Source organism: Neoarius graeffei, chromosome 6 (genome assembly GCF_027579695.1).
Source record: "Neoarius graeffei isolate fNeoGra1 chromosome 6, fNeoGra1.pri, whole genome shotgun sequence".
NCBI classification, from domain to species: Eukaryota; Metazoa; Chordata; class Actinopteri; order Siluriformes; family Ariidae; genus Neoarius; species Neoarius graeffei.
The window spans coordinates 31,007,798-31,028,233 of record NC_083574.1 but is presented as its reverse complement, the minus strand read 5'-3'; the positions used below and the strand labels follow the sequence as shown (position 1 = coordinate 31,028,233).

General features: G+C 42.1%; 1 protein-coding gene across 1 annotated transcript in view; it reads right to left on the bottom strand.

Moving 5' to 3' along the window:
• sphkap (SPHK1 interactor, AKAP domain containing) overlaps positions 1–20,436 on the bottom strand; it is a 345,056-nt gene that overhangs the window by 268,916 nt on the left and 55,704 nt on the right. The window contains exon 5 of the mRNA XM_060924329.1: positions 9,527–9,634. Coding sequence (XP_060780312.1) covers positions 9,527–9,634 — 108 coding nt within the window. The remainder of the gene's footprint in view (positions 1–9,526; positions 9,635–20,436) is intronic.

Below are 20,436 nucleotides of genomic sequence, written 5' to 3'. Positions count from 1 at the left end.
TCCTCTCCGCGTCACGTGTCAAACAGGTTTGCTCTGCTTAGTGATGCACCTGCTGAGAAATCTGAAAGAGCTCTGGTTATAGGGGACTCTATCATACGGCACGTGAAATTAGCTCAGCTTTTAGGGGCACCAGCAGCTTTAGTCATGTGTATACCGGAAGCCAGGGCACCGGACATAGCAGGTAATCTTAGGGTCATAGGCAAGCACAGGTTCTCAAAGATAGTTATCCATGCAGGAGCTAATGATATACACCTTCGTCAGTCTGAGGTTACTAAGAGTAACTTTGTAGAGGTGTTTAAATTAGCGAAGGCAATGTCCGATGCTGTAGTATGCTCTGGCCCCATCCCAATGCGACGTGACGATGTAGCTTACAGCAGGTTATGGTTGCTGAACTGCTGGTTGTCCAGGTGGTGCTCTGAAAACAGTGTGGACTTTATAGATAATTGGGCTAATTTTGAGGGCACTGCTGGCCTGTTAGGGCGGGACGGTATCCATACCACTCGGGAAGGTGCTGCTCTCATTTCCTGCAACAGTGGTCGAAATACCCGTCTGCAGTCTGCATATTGCAGAATGATTTTCAAGATTGCAGAAGATAAATTAACCTGCAATTTTGCAGAATGAAAAAAATCAGGCTCGGGATTCAGTGGTTCTCAATTTAGCAAACTAGCGGCACTGTAAATAAACTGAAACCTGCGCCGCGCGAACCTGACAGCGTTTTCCAGGTCAAAGTTGAGCAATATTTACGTAATACCAGCGAAAGGCGATGACAACCAAATAAGGGCAGTTGCCATTTTCCGATGTAAGATTTCGTCACTTTTAATACCCGCCGGGAGGACCTGACAACTACCTCAGCAGTGTTCGGCAGTTTCCGCCATGCATCTCCCAGAATTCAATGCAGCACAACAAACATGGCTCCCAAGAAGAGGATTGTTTCTTTGGGGCAAGAGTCCGACAAAAACGCCAAGAAAACAAGGACAATTTTATCGTATCTCTGCAAAATCGGCAGCCAGCGTGACTCCAACTACAACAGCGACAGATCGTGCGTCCGTGAGGGTGACAAAAATGAAGACGGGATCTGGTTCAGAAAGCAAAGACTCTGACTAGTTCTTATCTTGCATACATATATATTGGTAAATTGTATAGGTTTGTATATATTGCATTGTTGAATCATGCAAAATTATACTGATATTATAGCCCTTTTGAAGACAGCAACAGTATTTTACCTTTATTCATAGATACTTTTGAATATTTTGTTTTCTCATACCAAGCTACACTAATACATGTTTTGTGTACATGTTCTATTTTTTTTACTAGTGCTGTCTTTCCTGTGGTGCAGACTAGCACAAAGTAAAACAGTTGCCCTGTAAGACAAAGCTCATAGGTTCAGTTCTGTAGCTCTCAGTAGTTCTGTAGCTCTCAGTTCTGCCATGATTAGTTTGTACCCAGTTCTCTGTTGTTAGTTTAGAGCAGTGAAGCCCCTGCAGTAGTTCTCAGTTCAGTTCATGACCTTGCACTTTAGAAGCCAGGCAAACACAATGAACCCAAACGTCTTTCCATTTGCCAGTTGGGTTTTATTCCTTAATGGCATCAATTCTTTGCATCATCGTAAGACGTAACAGAGTGTAGAATTGAAACCTTGCTTTCAATTTAAAACTACAGGTTGCAGATACAAACACTGAACGAAGTACTTTTTGGGTAACAATCTACTGTATTGTTCAAGCTAGAAACTTAATCTTGACAAAACATAACATGACTTGTAACATGAAAATGAATGTTTTGTTTCTTGAAGAACAGTTGTGTTCTATTTTTTATTGTGGTGATACCTTTATTAGTATGTTGTGTGGAAGGATAATGTGTGGGTGTGATAACTAGTACATTTATGAATTAGTTGGTATACTTCAAGTTGTAGTAGCCTGTAGTGTCAGGGCGAGGGGGATGAAAGACCTGTGGAGGTATCATGGAATGATAACTTTGCTGCAGAGAAGAATCTGTGAAGACTGAAATTAAAAGTAGAGTGAGAGAATAAAGAATTACACTAATGCTATGAGTTGTAAAGCTAGATATGATGCAAATATAGGCATTATTAGGTTGAGGAGGGTGTAGTATGGAGGCTTGTGTATTTGCAGAAAATATTTCCAAATTGCAGAACAAAATTTTGACATTCTGCAATATTGCAGAACACTGGAAAAAAGTATTTCGACCACTGTGCAGCATAGGTCATAGTCTCAGAACAGGCCTAGTTAATTTCTGACAATCCAGAGCCAAGGCCAGGGAGCAGACGAACAGGCTAAACTGACTGTCTGCTAGCTGCACAGAGTGATCACTCAGGGTCTACTACATCGAGACTGTGTCTGTTCCCCGAGCTAAACAAAAAGGTAGAAATATTCAGATAGTTTGTTCCAGTAACCTAATCAATATAAAATTAGATCATACTGACTGTACAGCTGCTGCCATCACCTTTGATCTAAAGGTGGGGCTATTAAATATTAGATCTCTTACATCTAAAGCGCTTTTGTTTAACTGAAACATGGATTAAGCCAAATGAATATACAGCATTAAATGTAGCGAGTCCTCCTGGATACAGTTATATACACCAGCCTCGTCTAACTGGCAAAGGAGGAGGCGTCGCAGTTATTTATAATGATTATCTAGGTGTAACACTAAAACCTGGTTATAAATTTAATACATTTGAAGTTCTTCATACTCATATAATGTATGTAGCCTCAAAAAATAAGCCTACCCAGTTAATTCTGTTACTTATTATTTACAGGCTCCTGGGGCCATATTCTGAGTTTCTTTCTGAATTTGCAGATTTTATCTCAGATCTGGTTATTTCCTTAGACAAAGCTTGAGTTGTTGGAGATTTTAATATTCACTTCAATAACCCAGAAGACCCTTTGAAAACAGCATTTGTGTCCATTTTAGATTCAGTAGGGATTAATCAGAATGTCATAAGACTGACCCATAATTGTGGTCACACCCTTGATTTAATATTAACATTCGGGTTAAACGTAGAAAATATAGTCATACTTCCACAGTCTGAAGTTATCTCAGATCATTATCTCATCTCATTCAAAATATGTCTGAGTAATAATATATGCACCTCACCACGCTACTGTATTAAACATACATTCACGTCAACTACTGCACAGAGCTTTATAAATGATCTCCCAGAGTTATCAACTTTGATTGGGTCACTGTCAGCCCCTGCAGAACTTGATCAGGCAACTGAATGCTTAGAGTCAACATTCCGCCATACCTTAGATAATGTAGCTCCTCTTCAAAGGAAAATGGTCAGAGACAAAAAATTAGCATCCTGGTATAATGATGGCACTCGCACATTAAAACAGACCAGTCGAAAATTGGAACATAAATGGCGTCAAACAAAATTGGTAGTGTTCAAATTAGCGTGGAAGGAGAACTTCTTGAAGGATAGAAAAGCTCTTAGTGCTGCTAGATCAACCTCCCTAATAGAAGATAACAAAAATAATCCTACAGTAGATTCCTATTTTATACTGTAGCAAAATTAACCAGGAATAAGTCCACTACAGACACATGCACACCTGTAGTATGCAGTAGCAACGATTTCATGAATTTTTTAATGACAAAATTGAGAATAACCGACAAAAAATTCAAACTACTAATTTAAGGTCAGACAATGTAAGTAACCCGGTAGATAACAATATAACTGTATCAGATCATCAATTAGAATGTTTTACTCCCCTAAAAGAAACTGAATTACTTTCATTAATCTTGGCATCAAAATCCTCAACTTACCTACTTACTTAGATCCCTTACCTACACGTCTATTCAAACAGATAATACCTGAAGTAATTGAACCGCTTCTAAAAACAATAAATTCTTCTCTTAGGATTGGCTATGTACTCAAATCCTTTAAACTAGCAGTTATCAAACCCCTGATTAAAAAACCTGACTTTGTTCCCTGTCGGCTGTCCAATTATCGGCCAATATCAAACCTCCCCTTTATCTCCAAGATCCTTGAAAAGCTGTGGCACAGCAGTTATGCTTATATTTACATAGGAAATAACATCCATGAAATGTATCAGTCAGGATTTAGACCTCATCATAGCACAGAGACAGATCTGGTTAACCTTCATCCTACCAAGTGGGGTCCATCTGGACCCTGCACCTATATGTTTGTTTGCCATTTTAAAAATATGTGACATACTGCCTCACCGTTTTATGAATTTGTTGGAATGTATGTCTTAATTAAAACACTAAAGCACCGGAAGATCAGCTTTTTGCATTGTGAAGGTATAATTAATTTGTTACTGGGGTCCAACCGGACCCCAGAGTAAAGTTTATCTGTCTTTCATTTTATAATTGAATAGCACACTGAAAGTTAACTTCTTTTATTTCTTTTACGTTCCATAATGGAACTACCAAGGCATTCCTTCTTGGGGTCCGTGTGGACCCCACTGCTGCAATAAGCACAGGCTGCAAAACAAAAGCCCTAAATTATTTTACAATTACTTTTTTGTTTTAAATTCTGTAAGAAAAGACCTAAGTTGTAATCCAGAATGTTTTACAGCTGCATGAGCTGCAAAAATCATGTATATAATGCCAATTTTTTTTTGTGGCGCTATAATTTGCTACATGTATGCTAGTTATTGCAATTTTATTGCAATGTTATTGCATTTATAATACATCATTGATATTCAGCCATAGTGGATTTTGTTCTTCAATAAAGTTATGTCTGTTTGCTGCATTGAATTGGTTCTTACTGCATTGATTTCAAGGTATTCCCTCCTGGGGTCCATACGGACCCCGCCTGGTAGTTTGTGTATGTAAAATTGGCTGGTAGGATGAAGGTTAAGTGTGTTCTTTATGCCTTGGGCCCTTTAGTGTATTGCTGTTATTAATACAAGATGTTCTGAACAAAACTTATCTGGTGATTTTGTCTTTGTAAGCTTTCATTTTAAAGAAAAGTATTGGGGTCCAAACGGACCCCACATGGTAAGATTAAGGTGTAAAATAGCATGGTAGGATGAGGGTTAAAGTAGTAAATGACCTACTGTTGGCGTCTGATCAGGGCTGTGTCTCACTGCTTGTGTTGCCTGACCTTAGTGCAGCATTTGATACCATTGATCATTCCATTCTTCTGGATAGACTAGAAAATGTTGTGGGAGTTAAGGGAATGGCCCTCTCCTGGCTCAGGTCTTATTTAACTGATCGCTATCAGTATGTTGATATAAATGGCGATATTTCTAGACATACTGAGGTAAAGTTTGGTGTTCCAAAAAGTTCTGTCTTGAGTCCACTGCTTTTTTCTTTATATATGTTACCTCTAGGTGATATGGTTCATAAACATTGTATTAGTTTCCACTGTTATGCTGATGACACACAGTTGTATGTTTCTGCAAAACCTGATGAGAGACACCAGCTTAATAGAATTGAGGAATGTGTAAAGGACATTAGACACTGGATGCTTATTAATTTCCTTCTGCTTAACTCTGACAAGACTGAAGTACTTGTACTAGGACCACATGCAGCTAGAAGTAAGTTCTCTGATTACATAGTAACTCTGGATGGCCTTTCTGTTTCTTCACGTGCAGTAGTAAAAGACCTCGGAGTGATTATTGACCCCAGTCTTTCATTCGAAACTCACATTGACAGCATTACCAGGATAGCTTTCTTTCATCTCAGAAATATTGGTAAGATAAGAAATTTAATGTTACTACATGACGCGGAAAAACTAGTTCATGCTTTCATTACCTCCAGGTTGGATTATTGTAATGCCTTACTGTCTGGATGTTCCAATAAGTGCATAAACAAGCTCCAGTTAGTTCAAAATGCAGCAGCAAGAGTCCTTACTAGAACTAGAAAATATGACCACATCACCCCTGTCTTATCCACACTGCATTGGCTCCCAAATCAAATTTCGTATTGATTATAAAGTACTGCTATTGACCTTTAAAGCACTGAATGGTCTCGCACCACAGTACCTGAGTGAACTTCTGCTCCTCTATGACCCGCCACACCTACTTAGATCAAAAGTTGCAGGCTATCTGCTGGTACCTTGTATAGTGAAGGCTACATCAGGGGGCAGAGCCCTTTCTTACAAAGCCCCACAGTTATGGAACAGCCTTCCAAGTAGTGTTCGGGAATCAGACACAGTCTCAGCATTTAAGTCTAGGCTGAAAACATATCTGTTTAGTCAAGCCTTTTGTTAATGGTGTTTATGAGGTAAAGGCGTAGATCTGGAGGGTCCTCAAACATACAGTGTTTTGGTAAACTGGGATGTATGGATGCTGTCAGTCCCCACTCGCTTGCTCACTCGAGTTTGTTGACGGTGTAGTGGCTGGCTGCTTTATGTCCTGGGGCTCCCTCATGCCTGTGTTACCTTCTGGCTCTCCCGTTTTAGTTATGCTGTCATAGTTAGTTGCTGGAGTCCCTGCTTGTACTCAGTGCAATATGTATACTGTTCTTACTTGTTCAGGTGACACTGGGCATACCTAACAACCTGTGTTTTCTCCCCCCCCCAAATCTGTCCCTCTGAGTTACATGTCGGTCCTGGGATCAAGATGCTGACCTCTTCTGCTCCTTGGACCTACCTGATCCATCCTGGTGCCCTATGTCAGGTTGGAGTCTCATCGCATCGCTCCTGTGGAGGGCAGCCCCATGTGGACAGTTGGGGGGTCATGCCTGGAGGACGCTCTGGACTCTTGCAGTGGTGCTTTTGTGGCTGGGGACTGCAGCTGACTTGCTGACTTTAGGACTGCAGTTGACTTGCTGACTTTGAGACTAGGGTTGTTGTGAACAGTTTTGCACTCGGGTTTCCATCGGTGGGGGGTTTATAGCATCAACGAAGCTGACTTTATGTTAGGACTGTTAATGTTATAGTCATGTTGTCTGTTGTTGCCCGAATGGGGATGGGCTCCCTTTTGAGTCTGGTTCCTCTCGAGGTTTCTTCCTCATGTCGTCTGGGGGAGTTTTTCCTTGCCACTGTCACCACAGGTGTGCTCATTGGGGATAGATTAGGGATAAAATTGGCTCATATTTTAAGTTGTTCAAATTATGTAAAGCTGCTTTGCGACAATGTTTATTGTTAAAAGCGCTATACAAATAAACTTGACTTGATTTGAATACCCCTTCCACTGCCAACCCTTTATCCCAAAACAACAGGACATAAATTTGTTGATGGCCAGTTAATTGTCCAAATCATTGAAGCAGATTTAAGTTTTTGTGCTTACATTCCTAAGACTGAACAGAATCACCTCAAGTGATCAAAATGGTTCATCACAATGAGTAAGATGTTTTTACACACATTCCAACACAGTTCTAAAACTGCTTTTTACAACATCTTCATTTATTTTTTAAAGTACAAGCATGACATACATACTACAGTGGTGCTTGAAAGTTTGTGAACCCTTTAGAATTTTCTATATTTCTGCATAAATATGACCTAAAACGTCATCAGATTTTCACACAAGTCCTAAAAGTAGATAAAGAGAACCCAGTTAAACAAATGAGACAAAAATATTATACTTGGTAATTTATTTATTGAGGAAAATCATCCAATACTACATATCTGTGAGTGGAAAAAGTATGTGAACCTCTAGGATTAGCAGTTAATTTGAAGGTGAAATTAGTGTCAGGTGTTTTCAATCAATGGGATGACAATCAGGTGTGAGTGGGCACCCTGTTTTATTTAAAGAACAGGGATCTATCAAAGTCTGATCTTCACAACACGTTTGTGGAAGTGTATCATGGCACAAACAAAGGAGATTTCTGAGGACCTCAGAAAAAGTGTTGTTGATGCTCTTCAGGCTGGAAAAGGTTACAAGACCATCTCTAAAGAGTTTGGACTCCACCAATCCACAGTCAGACAGATTGTGTACAAATGGAGGAAATTCAAGACCATTGTTACCCTCCCCAGGAGTGGTCAACCAACAAAGATCACTCCAAGAGCAAGGCATGTAATAGTCGGCGAAGTCACAAAGGACCCCAGGGTAACTTTAAGCAACTGAAGGCCTCTCTCACATTGGCTAATGTTAATGTTCATGAGTCCACCATCAGGAGAACACTGAACAACAATGGTGTGCATGGCAGGGTTGCAAGGAGAAAGCCACTGCTCTCCAAAAAGAGCATTGCTGCTCGTCTGCAGTTTGCTAAAGATCACGTAGACAAGCCAGAAGGCTATTGGAAAAATGTTTTGGGATGGGTGAGACCAAAATAGAACTTTTTGGTTTAAATATGAAGTGTTATGTTTGGAGAAAGGAAAACACTGCATTCCAGCATAAGAACCTTATCCCATCTGTGAAACATGGTGGTGGTAGTATCATGGTTTGGGCCTGTTTTGCTGCATCTGGGCCAGGACGGCTTGCCAACATTGATGGAACAATAAATTCTGAATTATACCAGTGAATTCTAAAGGAAAATGTCAGGACATCTGTCCATGAACTGAATCTCAAGAGAAGGTGGGTCATGCAGCAAGACAACGACCTTAAGCACACAAGTCGTTCTACCAAAGAATGGTTAAAGAAGAATAAAGTTGATGTTTTGGAATGGCCAAGTCAAAGTCCTGACCTTAATCCAATGGAAATGTTGTGGAAGGACCTGAAGCGAGCAGTTCATGTGAGGAAACCCACCAACATCCCAGAGTTGAAGCTGTTCTGTACAGAGGAATGGGCTAAAATTCCTCCAAGCCGGTGTGCAGGACTGATCAACAGTTACCGCAAACGTTTAGTTGCAGTTATTGTTGCACAAGGGGGTCACACCAGATACTGAAAGCAAAGGTTCACATACTTTTGCCACTCACAGATATGTAATATTGGATGATTTTCCGCAATAAATAAATGACCAAGTATAATATTTTTGTCTCATTTGTTTAACTGGGTTCTCTTTATCTACTTTTAGAACTTGTGTGAAAATCTGATGATGTTTTGGGTCATATTTATGCAGAAATATAGACAATTCTAAAGGGTTCATAAACTTTCAAGCACCACTGTAGATAAAGGTGTTGGAATGGCTCAGTTAATCACCACACTTAAACCAAAGAGAAAATTTGTAGGAAGAACTGAATTGATGATTCATTATTTCATTGAAAGACTGTTTGTGTAGAATAATGAGCCAAAATCACACCTGAATACTGTGAGAGATTAGTTTCTTCAAATAATAAGCATTTTTTAAGCTGTAATAGCAAACAAAAACTTCAAGTATTTCATAAATTCAATACTTTTTTTTCCCTGTGTCATTCCACTTCATTACATTTTTTATGGATTAGAATATTATGATTTCTTTTTTGTGTAGCTTTATTGTATTAATACCAAAGTTTGCTCATCATTTCATGTGAATAGCTGCACTGGAAATGCATTTGATAGAAATATAGTTGACATGTTGAATACTTATTTCTGCCACTGGATATCAGATATTTTGAGGGTGGGTGTAATTCAAAAATTGTGTGTGCAAAGTACCGTATATCAGTGTGTGTGTGTGTGTGGGTGGGTGAGAGAGTGGGAAAGAGAGAGAGAGAGAGAGAGAGAGAGAGAGAGATGCAACTCACAGTATAGCCTCCATCATGCTGGTCCTCGAGGAAACTGACTCTGCAGAGTGCCTTGTTGTTCTTCAGCCAGTAATCGCACGTGCCTAACACACTGTTGCTGCAGAGAACCTGACAGATGCAGAAATGGCAGTTTATTTTCATATTATAGCAAATATATCATGAATATATAGTATTAACATAAGAAATACCTTACAGGCACACATTACAAACAAACATAGATGTTGAAGGATGAGTGATATTAAGACAGGATTCCTTATTTGCAGTTTACTCACAAACTTGTAATGGCATTACAGGCAAAACCTCAGGTCCCGATCTCATTGTTCGAAATAATTTTTTACTGCACGCATGCACACTACGCATTTCTAGTTATTCAGACTAATGCCATAACTTATGAACTGCTAGAGGTTGATAACATAGAAAAATGTTCTCCAATAGATAAACAGTTGCTTGTACACACCCACACCTTTTATATATATATATATATATATATATATATATGGGGCGGCACGGTGGTGTAGTGGTTAGCGCTGTCGCCTCACAGCAAGAAGGTCCTGGGTTCGAGCCCCGGGGCCGGCGAGGGCCTTTCTGTGTGGAGTTTGCATGTTCTCCCCGTGTCCGCGTGGGTTTCCTCCGGGTGCTCCGGTTTCCCCCACAGTCCAAAGACATGCAGGTTAGGTTGACTGGTGACTCTAAAATTGACCGTAGGTGTGAATGTGAGTGTGAATGGTTGTCTGTGTCTATGTGTCAGCCCTGTGATGACCTGGCGACTTGTCCAGGGTGTACCCCGCCTTTCGCCCGTAGTCAGCTGAGATAGGCTCCAGCTTGCCTGCGACCCTGTAGAAGGATAAAGCGGCTAGAGATAATGAATGAATGAATGAATATATATATATATATATATATATACATATATATATATATATTAGTGCTGTCAAGTGATTAAAATATTTAATCGCGATTAATGTCGCGACTGTCATAGTTAACTCGCGATTAATCACAATTTAATCGCACATTTTTGTCACATGAAAAACCATTGTAATTCTCTTATCAGCATAAAAAAGTGAATGGGCTTGCTTTGTACCAATGTTTTTTGTTTTTTTTATTACAGAGCATAACACGTCTTGTCACAGCCACTGACATCCATAACTTCCATATTAGATGAGAAAACCAAGGGATGAAAAATAAAGTGCATATCACTGTGAAAATAAAAAAAATGTTTTATTTTACTCTTCATTAGTTTCTTTTGAAGAGAAGTATTTGCCATAAAAGAAGAAAAAAACAGATAACAAAAATAAAAACATTCATCATATGTTCAAAAACGTTCATCATAGTGTGGCACTGTATTATCTAATTCTCACTGCTTATAACTATACACCTACCCTGTGGAGATGAGCTGGGAAACTGAAGACTGAAGGAACAGTATTGAAAAGTATTTTTCCAGTCTCACCTGTGAAAGGTAATCCCATGTGATCTCGTTTGGACGGTAAACCTGTTGGTACAGTTAAACGCAGCACATGAATGAGGCATCTTTATTCTCGGCTACTGTCTAGACGCTATACCAGAGACGGTTGAAGAATCTCCACTTTGCCACATCCAATATGGTGGCGAGGATGTTTATATGTCTATGCCTTTCTCCATCACTCACACGTACTCTTATTGAAGCAGTGCGCGACAAGCCTCAACAGGAACTACAGGTGACTCGCAGGGCCAAATTAGAATTTGCGTTAACGGCACTATTTTTTTAATCGCGATAAATTGAGATCGCGTTAACGCGTTATTATCGCGTTAACTTTGACAGCACTAATATATATATATATATATATATATATATATATATATATATATATATATATATATATATGAAACATGTATTTGGAGAATAATTTCAAGAACTGAAAAACAAAAAACAAGACTAAGACTAAAGCCTACTGAAAAAAAAAAATGACAGTTTAAAAAAAACCCTGAAAACTATTATGTTCACTTAGGATTGAACCCATATTGCAGAAGCGCTACCCCTGTGCCACAAAGTGATGTGAAAAGACTCAGATGCAGAGACAGAGATAAGGTATTCAGTTCAAGGGTTTTTACTAGAAAAGCAGGGCAGAAGTGTCCAAATCCAGAGATAAAAATCCAAGCAAAGGGTCAATATCCAGTATCAGTCAGAATCAGCATGCAATCCAAAAGTAGCAGGCAAAAACAAAGACCATGATAGGTAGGCAAGGGTCAACAACAGGATTACATTCAGGAGAGAACTTGGAGCATAAACTTATAAACAGGTTTTGTCACTGGGTTTGCACAGCATGTCAAATCAAGACTGAGCTTCTCAGGAAAACATGGCACTTAAATAGGCACATTAACAAGACTCAGGTGAAAATTATATGTCAATAATGAGACAGGCAAGCAAAATATGTGATCAAACAAAGACACTGAGGTCCCCACATGGCCATAAAAGGAATAGCAGTCACAAAAGTCCTGACAGGACCCTCCCCTCTCTACAAACTAGGGCTGAACGATATATCATTATCGTATCTATATCTAGATATGAACATTCAAGATATTAGTATCGAAAAAGCAACGATATAGACGATATAGATTTCCCCTCCCCGCGCTCGCCCAGCTCTGGCAGTCAAAACAAATATCATTTTTACGATTGCCCTTGAATGCACCGCTAAGGCCAGCCAACCACAAACCTTATTTCATGCTTGCTGTGGATCGACAGCTGAAGCCAACCAATGACAAACATATGAGGGCAGGAGTGAGCGAGACGGGGACCGATGCGCGCACACGCGCACACACACACACACTACAGACACAGCAGGGAAATTAAAAAGAAAGAAAGAAAATGAGTGCGGAAGATAATGCGTCCGGTGGCGGTGCAGAATCTGACTTGGTGCCAAAACATAAATCATCCTCCATTACTCTATAATGAGTGTAAAATGAATGTTGAATCCAAGCTCCGTGAAATCGATCATTTCGCCACAACCACGGACCTGTGGTTGAGCCGGACAACCGAACCTTACATCAGTTTAACGATCCATTTTATTACAACAAACTTCAAACTCAAGACCCGCTGTCTGCAGACATCCTTCTTCCCTGGGGAGCATACCGGAGATAATATAGCGCAGGAGATGAGAGGTGCGTTAGCAGACTGGGACTTGAAGGAGGACCAACCAACAGGTTTGCGTGACGACTGATAATGCATCAAACATGATAAAGGCTTTGGAGGTGAATGGCTGGACACACCTTCAGTGCTTTGGACACAGGCTACACCTGGCAATAGGTACGTTTTGCTATGTTTATTTTAATAACTTTGAGACAGAGAGAGGGAGAGAGGTGCGTGTGTGTGAGAGAGAGAGAGAGAGAGAGAGAGAGAGAGGGAACAATCTGCATTAATATGTGGTTATTTATCTGTTGTAATATATTCATGAATTATTTTGTACATCTATTTTTTCTAGAAAACGCAGTGAAAGGTGACAACTGGATCAGCTGTGCAAGGTGTCTGCAAAAAGTTGGTGTGCCATTTCTCACACAGCTGGAAAAAGAGAGTGGCACTTGAGCAAGCCCAGAAGCGCCTCAACCTTCCAGTCCATGGACTCATAACTGAGTGTCAAACTAGATGGGGGTCTAGGGTGCTCATGATTAACAGGATTCTGGAGCAGCAGAAAGCACTCCATGAGGTCCTCTCAGAGAACAGAAACACCTGGCACCTAATTCTTGGACATCAAGATCTGGATGTGCTGGAGTCAGTCAGCAAGGCACTGGGACCACTGCTTGAATTCACGGATGCTCTGTCAGGGGAGGATTATGTTAGTATTTCACACATCAAACCAGTATTCAGCCTGTTTAACACAACCATCTTGGCACCAGAGGAGGGTGACACTGACATGACCAAATCCTTAAAAAAGAAAATATTGGAGTACATGAATAGCAAGTATGAAGAGAGAGTCACACAAGAGCTCCTGGATGTGGCATCCTTTTTAAATACAAGATACAAGACACAATACATCAGTGTTAATGACGTCCCCATCATCAAAGCCAGACTGGTGTCAGAGATGAAGACGATGGAACACAAGGTAAAAATAATGGTTAGAATGGATTAAATGAGAACAGTTCCTTCCATTTAAATGCATTATCTTACATTTTAGTAAATATTTAAGTTTAAATTTAGCTGAATTGTGTTATCCATCTGTGTTATTCATACAGTAATGATCATTCATATATAAAACTAATTAAATAATTTTTTCTTCTTCTTTTTTTTTACTATTTTCTAGCATTCTGTTGAGTGCAGAGAGACCAGAGTGGAAGAAGTTTCACCCCCACCCACCAAAAAGGCTAAGAAGTCGTTGGCAAGCTTCTTCAAAAGATCCACTGCAAGTGCCACAGTACCAATCGATCCCACTGCTGCCATAGAAGCTGAGCTGAGTACCTACATGCAGTCCTCCACACTTGACAATGAAGAGGACCCCCTTCTGTGGTGGAGAACTCACAAAGCCAACTTTCCCCGGCTCAGCAACATGGCAAGAAAATACTTGTGCATGCAGGCCACCAGCTCTCCCTCAGAGAGCATTTTTAGTGCATCAGGCAACATTGTGAGTTGTGAGAGGTCCTGTCTGAAGCCAAACATGGTTAACAAGCTAGTGTTCCTGGCAAAGAATCTGTAGAAGTTGTGCTGCCTGTAACTACCTCTGTTCTGTTAGTAGCAAATGCAGTTTCTGCATACAGTTATGTGATCTTTTGAAGAATAAGATGTTGCACTTCAATGCACTTTCAATGTTCCACCAGCTGCTGCATTTGTTATTTATTGTTAAAGCAGAGCTGCAGTAAAATGTTTGATTTGTAATTTATTTATTCGAAATTTATGTTAATGTTGATGACTGGCAGTGAGTTCTTAAAAATAAAACTGCACTTTCCACATTTTTTTGTATTATGATGTTTTTATTTTTCTGAAAAATGCTTGGTTTTCACCGAACCCATAGTCATATCGTATCGTATCGATATCGAGATATCTGGCATGAATATCGAGATATGAAATTTTGTCCATATCGTTCAGCCCTGCTACAAACGTCTCGTGACATTCCTTCTGGAGCAATCAGGATGTCTCTGATGGAAATCCTTGATGAGATCTGGGTCCAGAATGTCTCAGCCTGGGACCCAGAACCTCTCCTCTGGGCCATACCCTTCCCAGTCCACCAAATATTGTAAGCCTTGCTGAACATGACAGGAATCCAGGAGACAGTTAATTGTGTAAACCAGCTAACTAACAATGATTCTAGGGGGTGGGATGGGGTCTGGTTGCAGGAGCCAGCGAGCTGATGGTAACAGGTCATAAACGGGAGACATGGAAGGTGGGATTAATGTGCATGGCCCAGGGAAGTTGAAGATGATAGGAGACCGAAATAATCCCCCTCAAGGTTTTGAAGGGTCCCGCAAATTGCAGAGACAGCTTGCGGGACTCCACCCACAGGGGAAGGCCTTGAGTCGACAGCCAGACTCTTTGCCCAGGATATAGTGATAGAGTAGGTCTGTGATGGCGGTTTGATTGGAGCTGGTATTGTTACGCAGACCTCTGAAGAGCTGACCCGACCTTATGCCAGACACATCTGCACCGTTGGACAAAGCTCTGGGGTGAAGGGACCCTGATGTTTGGCTCTTGGTCTGGGAACAGTGGAGGCTGAAACCTGAACTGGCACTTGAAAGGTGAGAGACCTGTAGAAGAGCAACACAGGGTGTTATGAGCATATTCTGCTCAGATGATATACCTGCTCTAAGATGAAAGGTTAGTGGAGGCCAGGCATCAGAGGGTGGTTTCCAGGTTTTGGTTAAACCTCTCCATCTGTCCATTAGACTCTGGGTGGAAGCCAGAGAGAGGCTGACAGTGGCCCAATCAGCTTACAGAAGGACTTCCAGAACTGTGAAGTGAATTGGGGCCCACGATCAGAGACTATATCCAGAGGAAGGCCAAAAATTCTGAACACTTGGTGACAATCTCAGCAGTCTCATGAGTGGAGGGGAGTTTGGGTAAAGGGAAAAATGGCAGGCTTTGGAAAAATGGTCCACAGTAACCAAAATGACTGTGTTTCCTTGGGAGGGTGGAGACCTGTAATGATGTCCTTGGAGATGTGGGACCAGGGCCATTTGGGTATAGGTAGGGGGTGAAGAAGACCACGGGGAAAGGTGTGGGGGGGTCTTGTTTTGGGCACAAACAAGGCAAGAAGCAACAAAGAACTTGACATCTCCATTCATCCCAGGCCACCAGAAGCGCCTCTTCACAAACTCTAATATCCTGCTTGTGCCAGGATGGTTAGCCAGCCATGAGGAATACCCCCATCGTAGGACCTGGGGGTGCACTAAGGTTGGGACAAAAAGTCATCCTGAAGGTCCATTACCAGGATCTGGCTCCTTCTGCTGGGCTTGCTGCACCACCATCTCGATTCCCCAAGATACAGGAGCCACAATCTTAGAGTCAGGAAGAATGGTTGCTGGTGTGTTCTCACAGTCCGTGTTCTGAAAAAGTCTGGACAGGGCATCTGGTTTCTGATTCTTTGAACCAGGGCGATAAGACAACATAAAATCAAACCAATTTAAAAAAGGGCCCACCTTGCCTGCCGAGGGTTGAGATGCTTGGCTTTCTGCACATACTCCAAGTTTTTGTGGTCCGTCCACACCAGGAAAGGATGCTTCAAGCCAATGCCACCATGCCTCCAAGGCCAGTTTGATTGCCAGGAGTTCTTTATCACCCACATCATAGTTTCTCTGAGCAAGAGACAGGAGAGAGATGAAGAAGGTGCAATGTTGGAGCTTGCCATCTGCAGGATGCTGGGAGAAAACTGCACCCACCGCCACATCCAAGGCATCTACTTCAATGAGAAAAGGGAGGGAAGGGTCAGGTAAGGTAAGGATAAGGGCTGAGGTAAACCTCACCTTAAGATTTTGAAAAGCCTTCTCAGCCTCTGGAGACCAGACAAAAGGACCAGACTGCTTCTAGGTTAAGTTAGCCAGTGGTGCAGCCACTGAGCTGAAATTTTGAATAAATTGCTAAAAGAAATTTGTGAAACCAAGGAAGCATTGAACCTCCTTGACAGAGGTTGGCTGAGGCCAGCCACAGACCACTTGAGTCTTCTTGGGGTCCATGCAAAGGTTCCCCTTGGACAAGATGACCCCCAAAAAGGAAACCTTGGAAACATGAAATTCACAGTTCTTGGGCTTTATGAAAAGATGGTTATCAAGAAGACACTGGAGAACAGCTTTAATGTGATGGACATGCTCATGAAGGGACTTCGAGAATACCAGAATATCATCCAGATAGACAAAGACGGACAAGTTCAACATATCCCTCAGGATGTCATTGATGAGGGCCTGGAAGACAGCTGGGGCATTGGTTAATTCAAATGGCATAATCAAGTACTCATAGTGCCCTGTTGGTGTGTTGAAAGCTGTCTTCCACTCATCTCCCTCATGGATCTGGACCAGGTGGTAGGCATTGTGAGGGTCTACCTTGGTGAAGTTTGTTGCTCCTGGAAGCAACTCAAAGGCTGAAAACATGTGATGTTCGTCCTTCGCGGCGAAGACGACCACAACTTCTCGTATCACTGGGTCTTATGAGTGTGAAGATGGCTGATCAGTCTGATCCTCGCTCGAAAATGTCTGTTACAGTGTGGACACGCATGTGCCGGGGGCGAACCAGGCTGGGAGGTGGTAGTCGCTCTGCTTTTGCGTCTCTGGCGTTTCTGCTCCTGAGACGCAAAAGCAGAGCGACTACCACCTCCCAGCCTGGTTCGCCCCCGGCACATGCGTGTCCACACTGTAAACATAAGGGATAAAGGATAACGATTTCTCACAGTAACCTTGTTCAGCCCACAGTAGTCAATACAAGGTCAGAGACTGCCATCCTTTTTCCTGATGAAAAAGAACCCAGTTCCAGCAGGGGAAGATGAAGGACAAATTATTCCAGCTTCTGGGAGTTCCTCATATACTTCTCCATTGCTTTGGTCTCAGCAGGTGAGAGAGAGAAGACTCTACCATGTGGAAGGAAAGTTCCTGGAAGGAAGTCGATCGCACAATTGTAGGGCCTGTGAGGAGGCAGCAATGTGGCTCTTTTATTACTGAAAGAATCATTCAGGTCATGGTTCTCGGAAGGGACTCAGGACAACTTGAGAGGACAAGGAGACTTGGGGCAGAGACTCTAGAGAGGAGATGAGTAGCTTGTCAAGACTGGTATCTGCAGCCACGTGGTAGAGGCTGTGGGAGTAAAGGTTGCTCCCATCACAGTACACCAGGGAATGTGCAAGACTGGAGCTTGAAGGTAAGAGAGCACTGGGTCAAGAAACTGTCAAATCTCTCAGAAGCTGGGCTGCAGGTGTAGAAGGAGCCTTGTTGAGAACACAGCTTCATGGGAAGTTGTAGTATCACAATAGCACCACTACTGCATACATCTGGTTGATTGTTGAGGGCTGAGGAGGATGGGGAGGTTGCTTCTCTGCTGAGTCTTCTTCCATGGCTCAGTCTTGCTGTTAGGTCTACCTGGCATTGAACCTGGGTCTCCTGCCTAGCACAAGCTTGCCACAAGGTGATGTGATAAGACTCAGAGGCAGAGACAGAGAAAAGGTATTCAGTTCAAGGATTTTTATTCAAGAAGCAGGGCAGAAGTGTCTGAAGAGCAATTCAGGGGTGTTTCTTCTATTTATACAGTCAATCACACAACAGCTCCTTGCCATTTAAGATCTGTTTTGTGTGTTTTCACAGCATTAGAGCTGTGTTACTTCTGCCTAGGGTGAGGTCACGTGTATTCTTGCTACTGTACATTATTGTACTCTCTGCTGTCCAAACAACACAATTATTGTGAGGAAAAATGAAAATATTATGCAGCCTGATAATAATTGTGATTCATTTTTTAATGTGTTCAATTCAAATCATTATAAATTTGTGTCACAATTTATCATATACAGCTCTGGAAAAAATTAAGAGACCACTTCAATTTTTCTTTCTTAAATCAACATCTCTATGTATGACAGCCATTTCATTTCAGTATCTGTGCTGGAATTCCAATACAAGCACACCTTATTTTACTTAACGAGGTATTGATTAAGTAATCACCTGAACCAAATCTTACTTAACGAGGAAAAGTATTTAAAAAAACACTGCTGTGGTCATCATTATCCTCTTGCAATAGGACCAGTTTGGATGGCAAAAACAGTACTAGTAGTACCTTCAACTTAATTGAAATACAAAAATATCTATTCATCATGGCAAAAGAGTTAAAAAGAAAAGTTTTGAGTGAGAAAAAGAAGGGTTCAATTCTGGCTGTACTGGCACAGTCAGTGTCAGGTTGCTTCAGTCCTCAAAATTTCAAAGATGTCAGTTCATAAGAACAAGGTCAAGCAGCAGACACAGAGAACAACAAATTTAAAGATTGGTAGATGGCAAAAATGACTCTCCACTGACCGGGATGATCATCAACTCCTTCAAATGTCACTCAACAACTGTAGGATGATGTGGCAGTGAGGGTGTGGTCGAGCATCGGCTGTGAATGGTAAGGAGTCAGGTTGAACCAGTACACCTGTGGCAAATTACTGGCTGTCTATTAATGTGTGTCTTTGTGTGTCTTTCTGACAACCAGTATAGGAGAGAGTGCTGTGTCACCCCTTCCTGCATGTGTGTGTATAGTGTGCCTATATGGGAGTCAAAGTCACTGAAATGTGTTAACAAAATTAAAGCACACCTTGAATTGCAGTGCCTGTCTCCAGTTCCTCATTGCCCACTCTCATAAAGTTGCTACACTCGTGTCAAAACCTGGGACTTGAGGAACAAATGCCACCATGGAGTCCACACCAGTCATGGAGCTCCTGCAGACCCTCACTGCTGACCTCCAATGTCAGCACAGAAAGCTGCTTGCCCTGTCCAATGAACAGGAGCAGTGCTTCCAGACCCTGTGCAAGGTCCAGGCAAAAGACCGACAGGTAAAACGGAACTTGGTCCAGTCAGCAGGTACTCCAGCAGTGGCTCCTGTGGTCAGCATTCCTGTGCAGCTGGTCAAGATGGGGCTGCAGGATGACACAGAATCATGCTGGAGTACCTGGATATGAAGCTGGAGTACCTGGACTGCAATGAGTCAACCATGGCCAGAAGAACATCCCCAGCATTTCTGTGTGTTGGCCTACAATGAAGTTGGCTGCCCATTTGCGTTCATGCAGCGGCTCCAAGATGCTTGCTAACAGTGGTTGCGGGCAAGCAAGTGCAACATGGAGGATGTCATGAACCGCATCACTGGAGCAGTTCATTGCCCAACTGCTGAACGAGAAGTCGACGTGGATCCAGTGTCACCATGCAGTGTCACTGGAGGAGGCAGTCCAGCTGGCAGAGGATCACCTGATGGCGTTTCCAGGAGCAGGTGCTCACACAGCTTCTCTCCCACTCTCTCATTCACTTTCACATTCTCCCACCCCCTCTCACTGACTCACTCTCTCTCCCCTTGTCCCTCCCTTACCCCAGCCCTGCGGACACGGGGGCCAATTCCCCTGAAACCCGCTCTCCACACTAGTGTCTGACCTTGTGTTTCTCCTCTCCCCCCTCTTTCTGTGACCATTTTGCCAATAACCCCCTCCACAGGTGGACTCATCCATGCCCACCAAAATCAGGAGTGAGCCTGGGCAGGTCTGTTGGCGTGGTGGGAAGGCTGGGATTTCCCAGAATCAGCACTTTTGCAAGGAGGCGGGGCTACTGATTCACATTCCTGATGCACCACAGGCAGGAATGTACAGAGTCTCTGTGAGTATTCAAAGGGGTGCATAACATGCTTTGGTGGATTCTGGTTGTAATCGAACCTCCATTCATTAAAGCCTGATTCAATGAGGGGCACTGGGAAATGCACAATTGGTGAAGGTAAGGGGTGTGCACAGTGACATTCACAAATATCC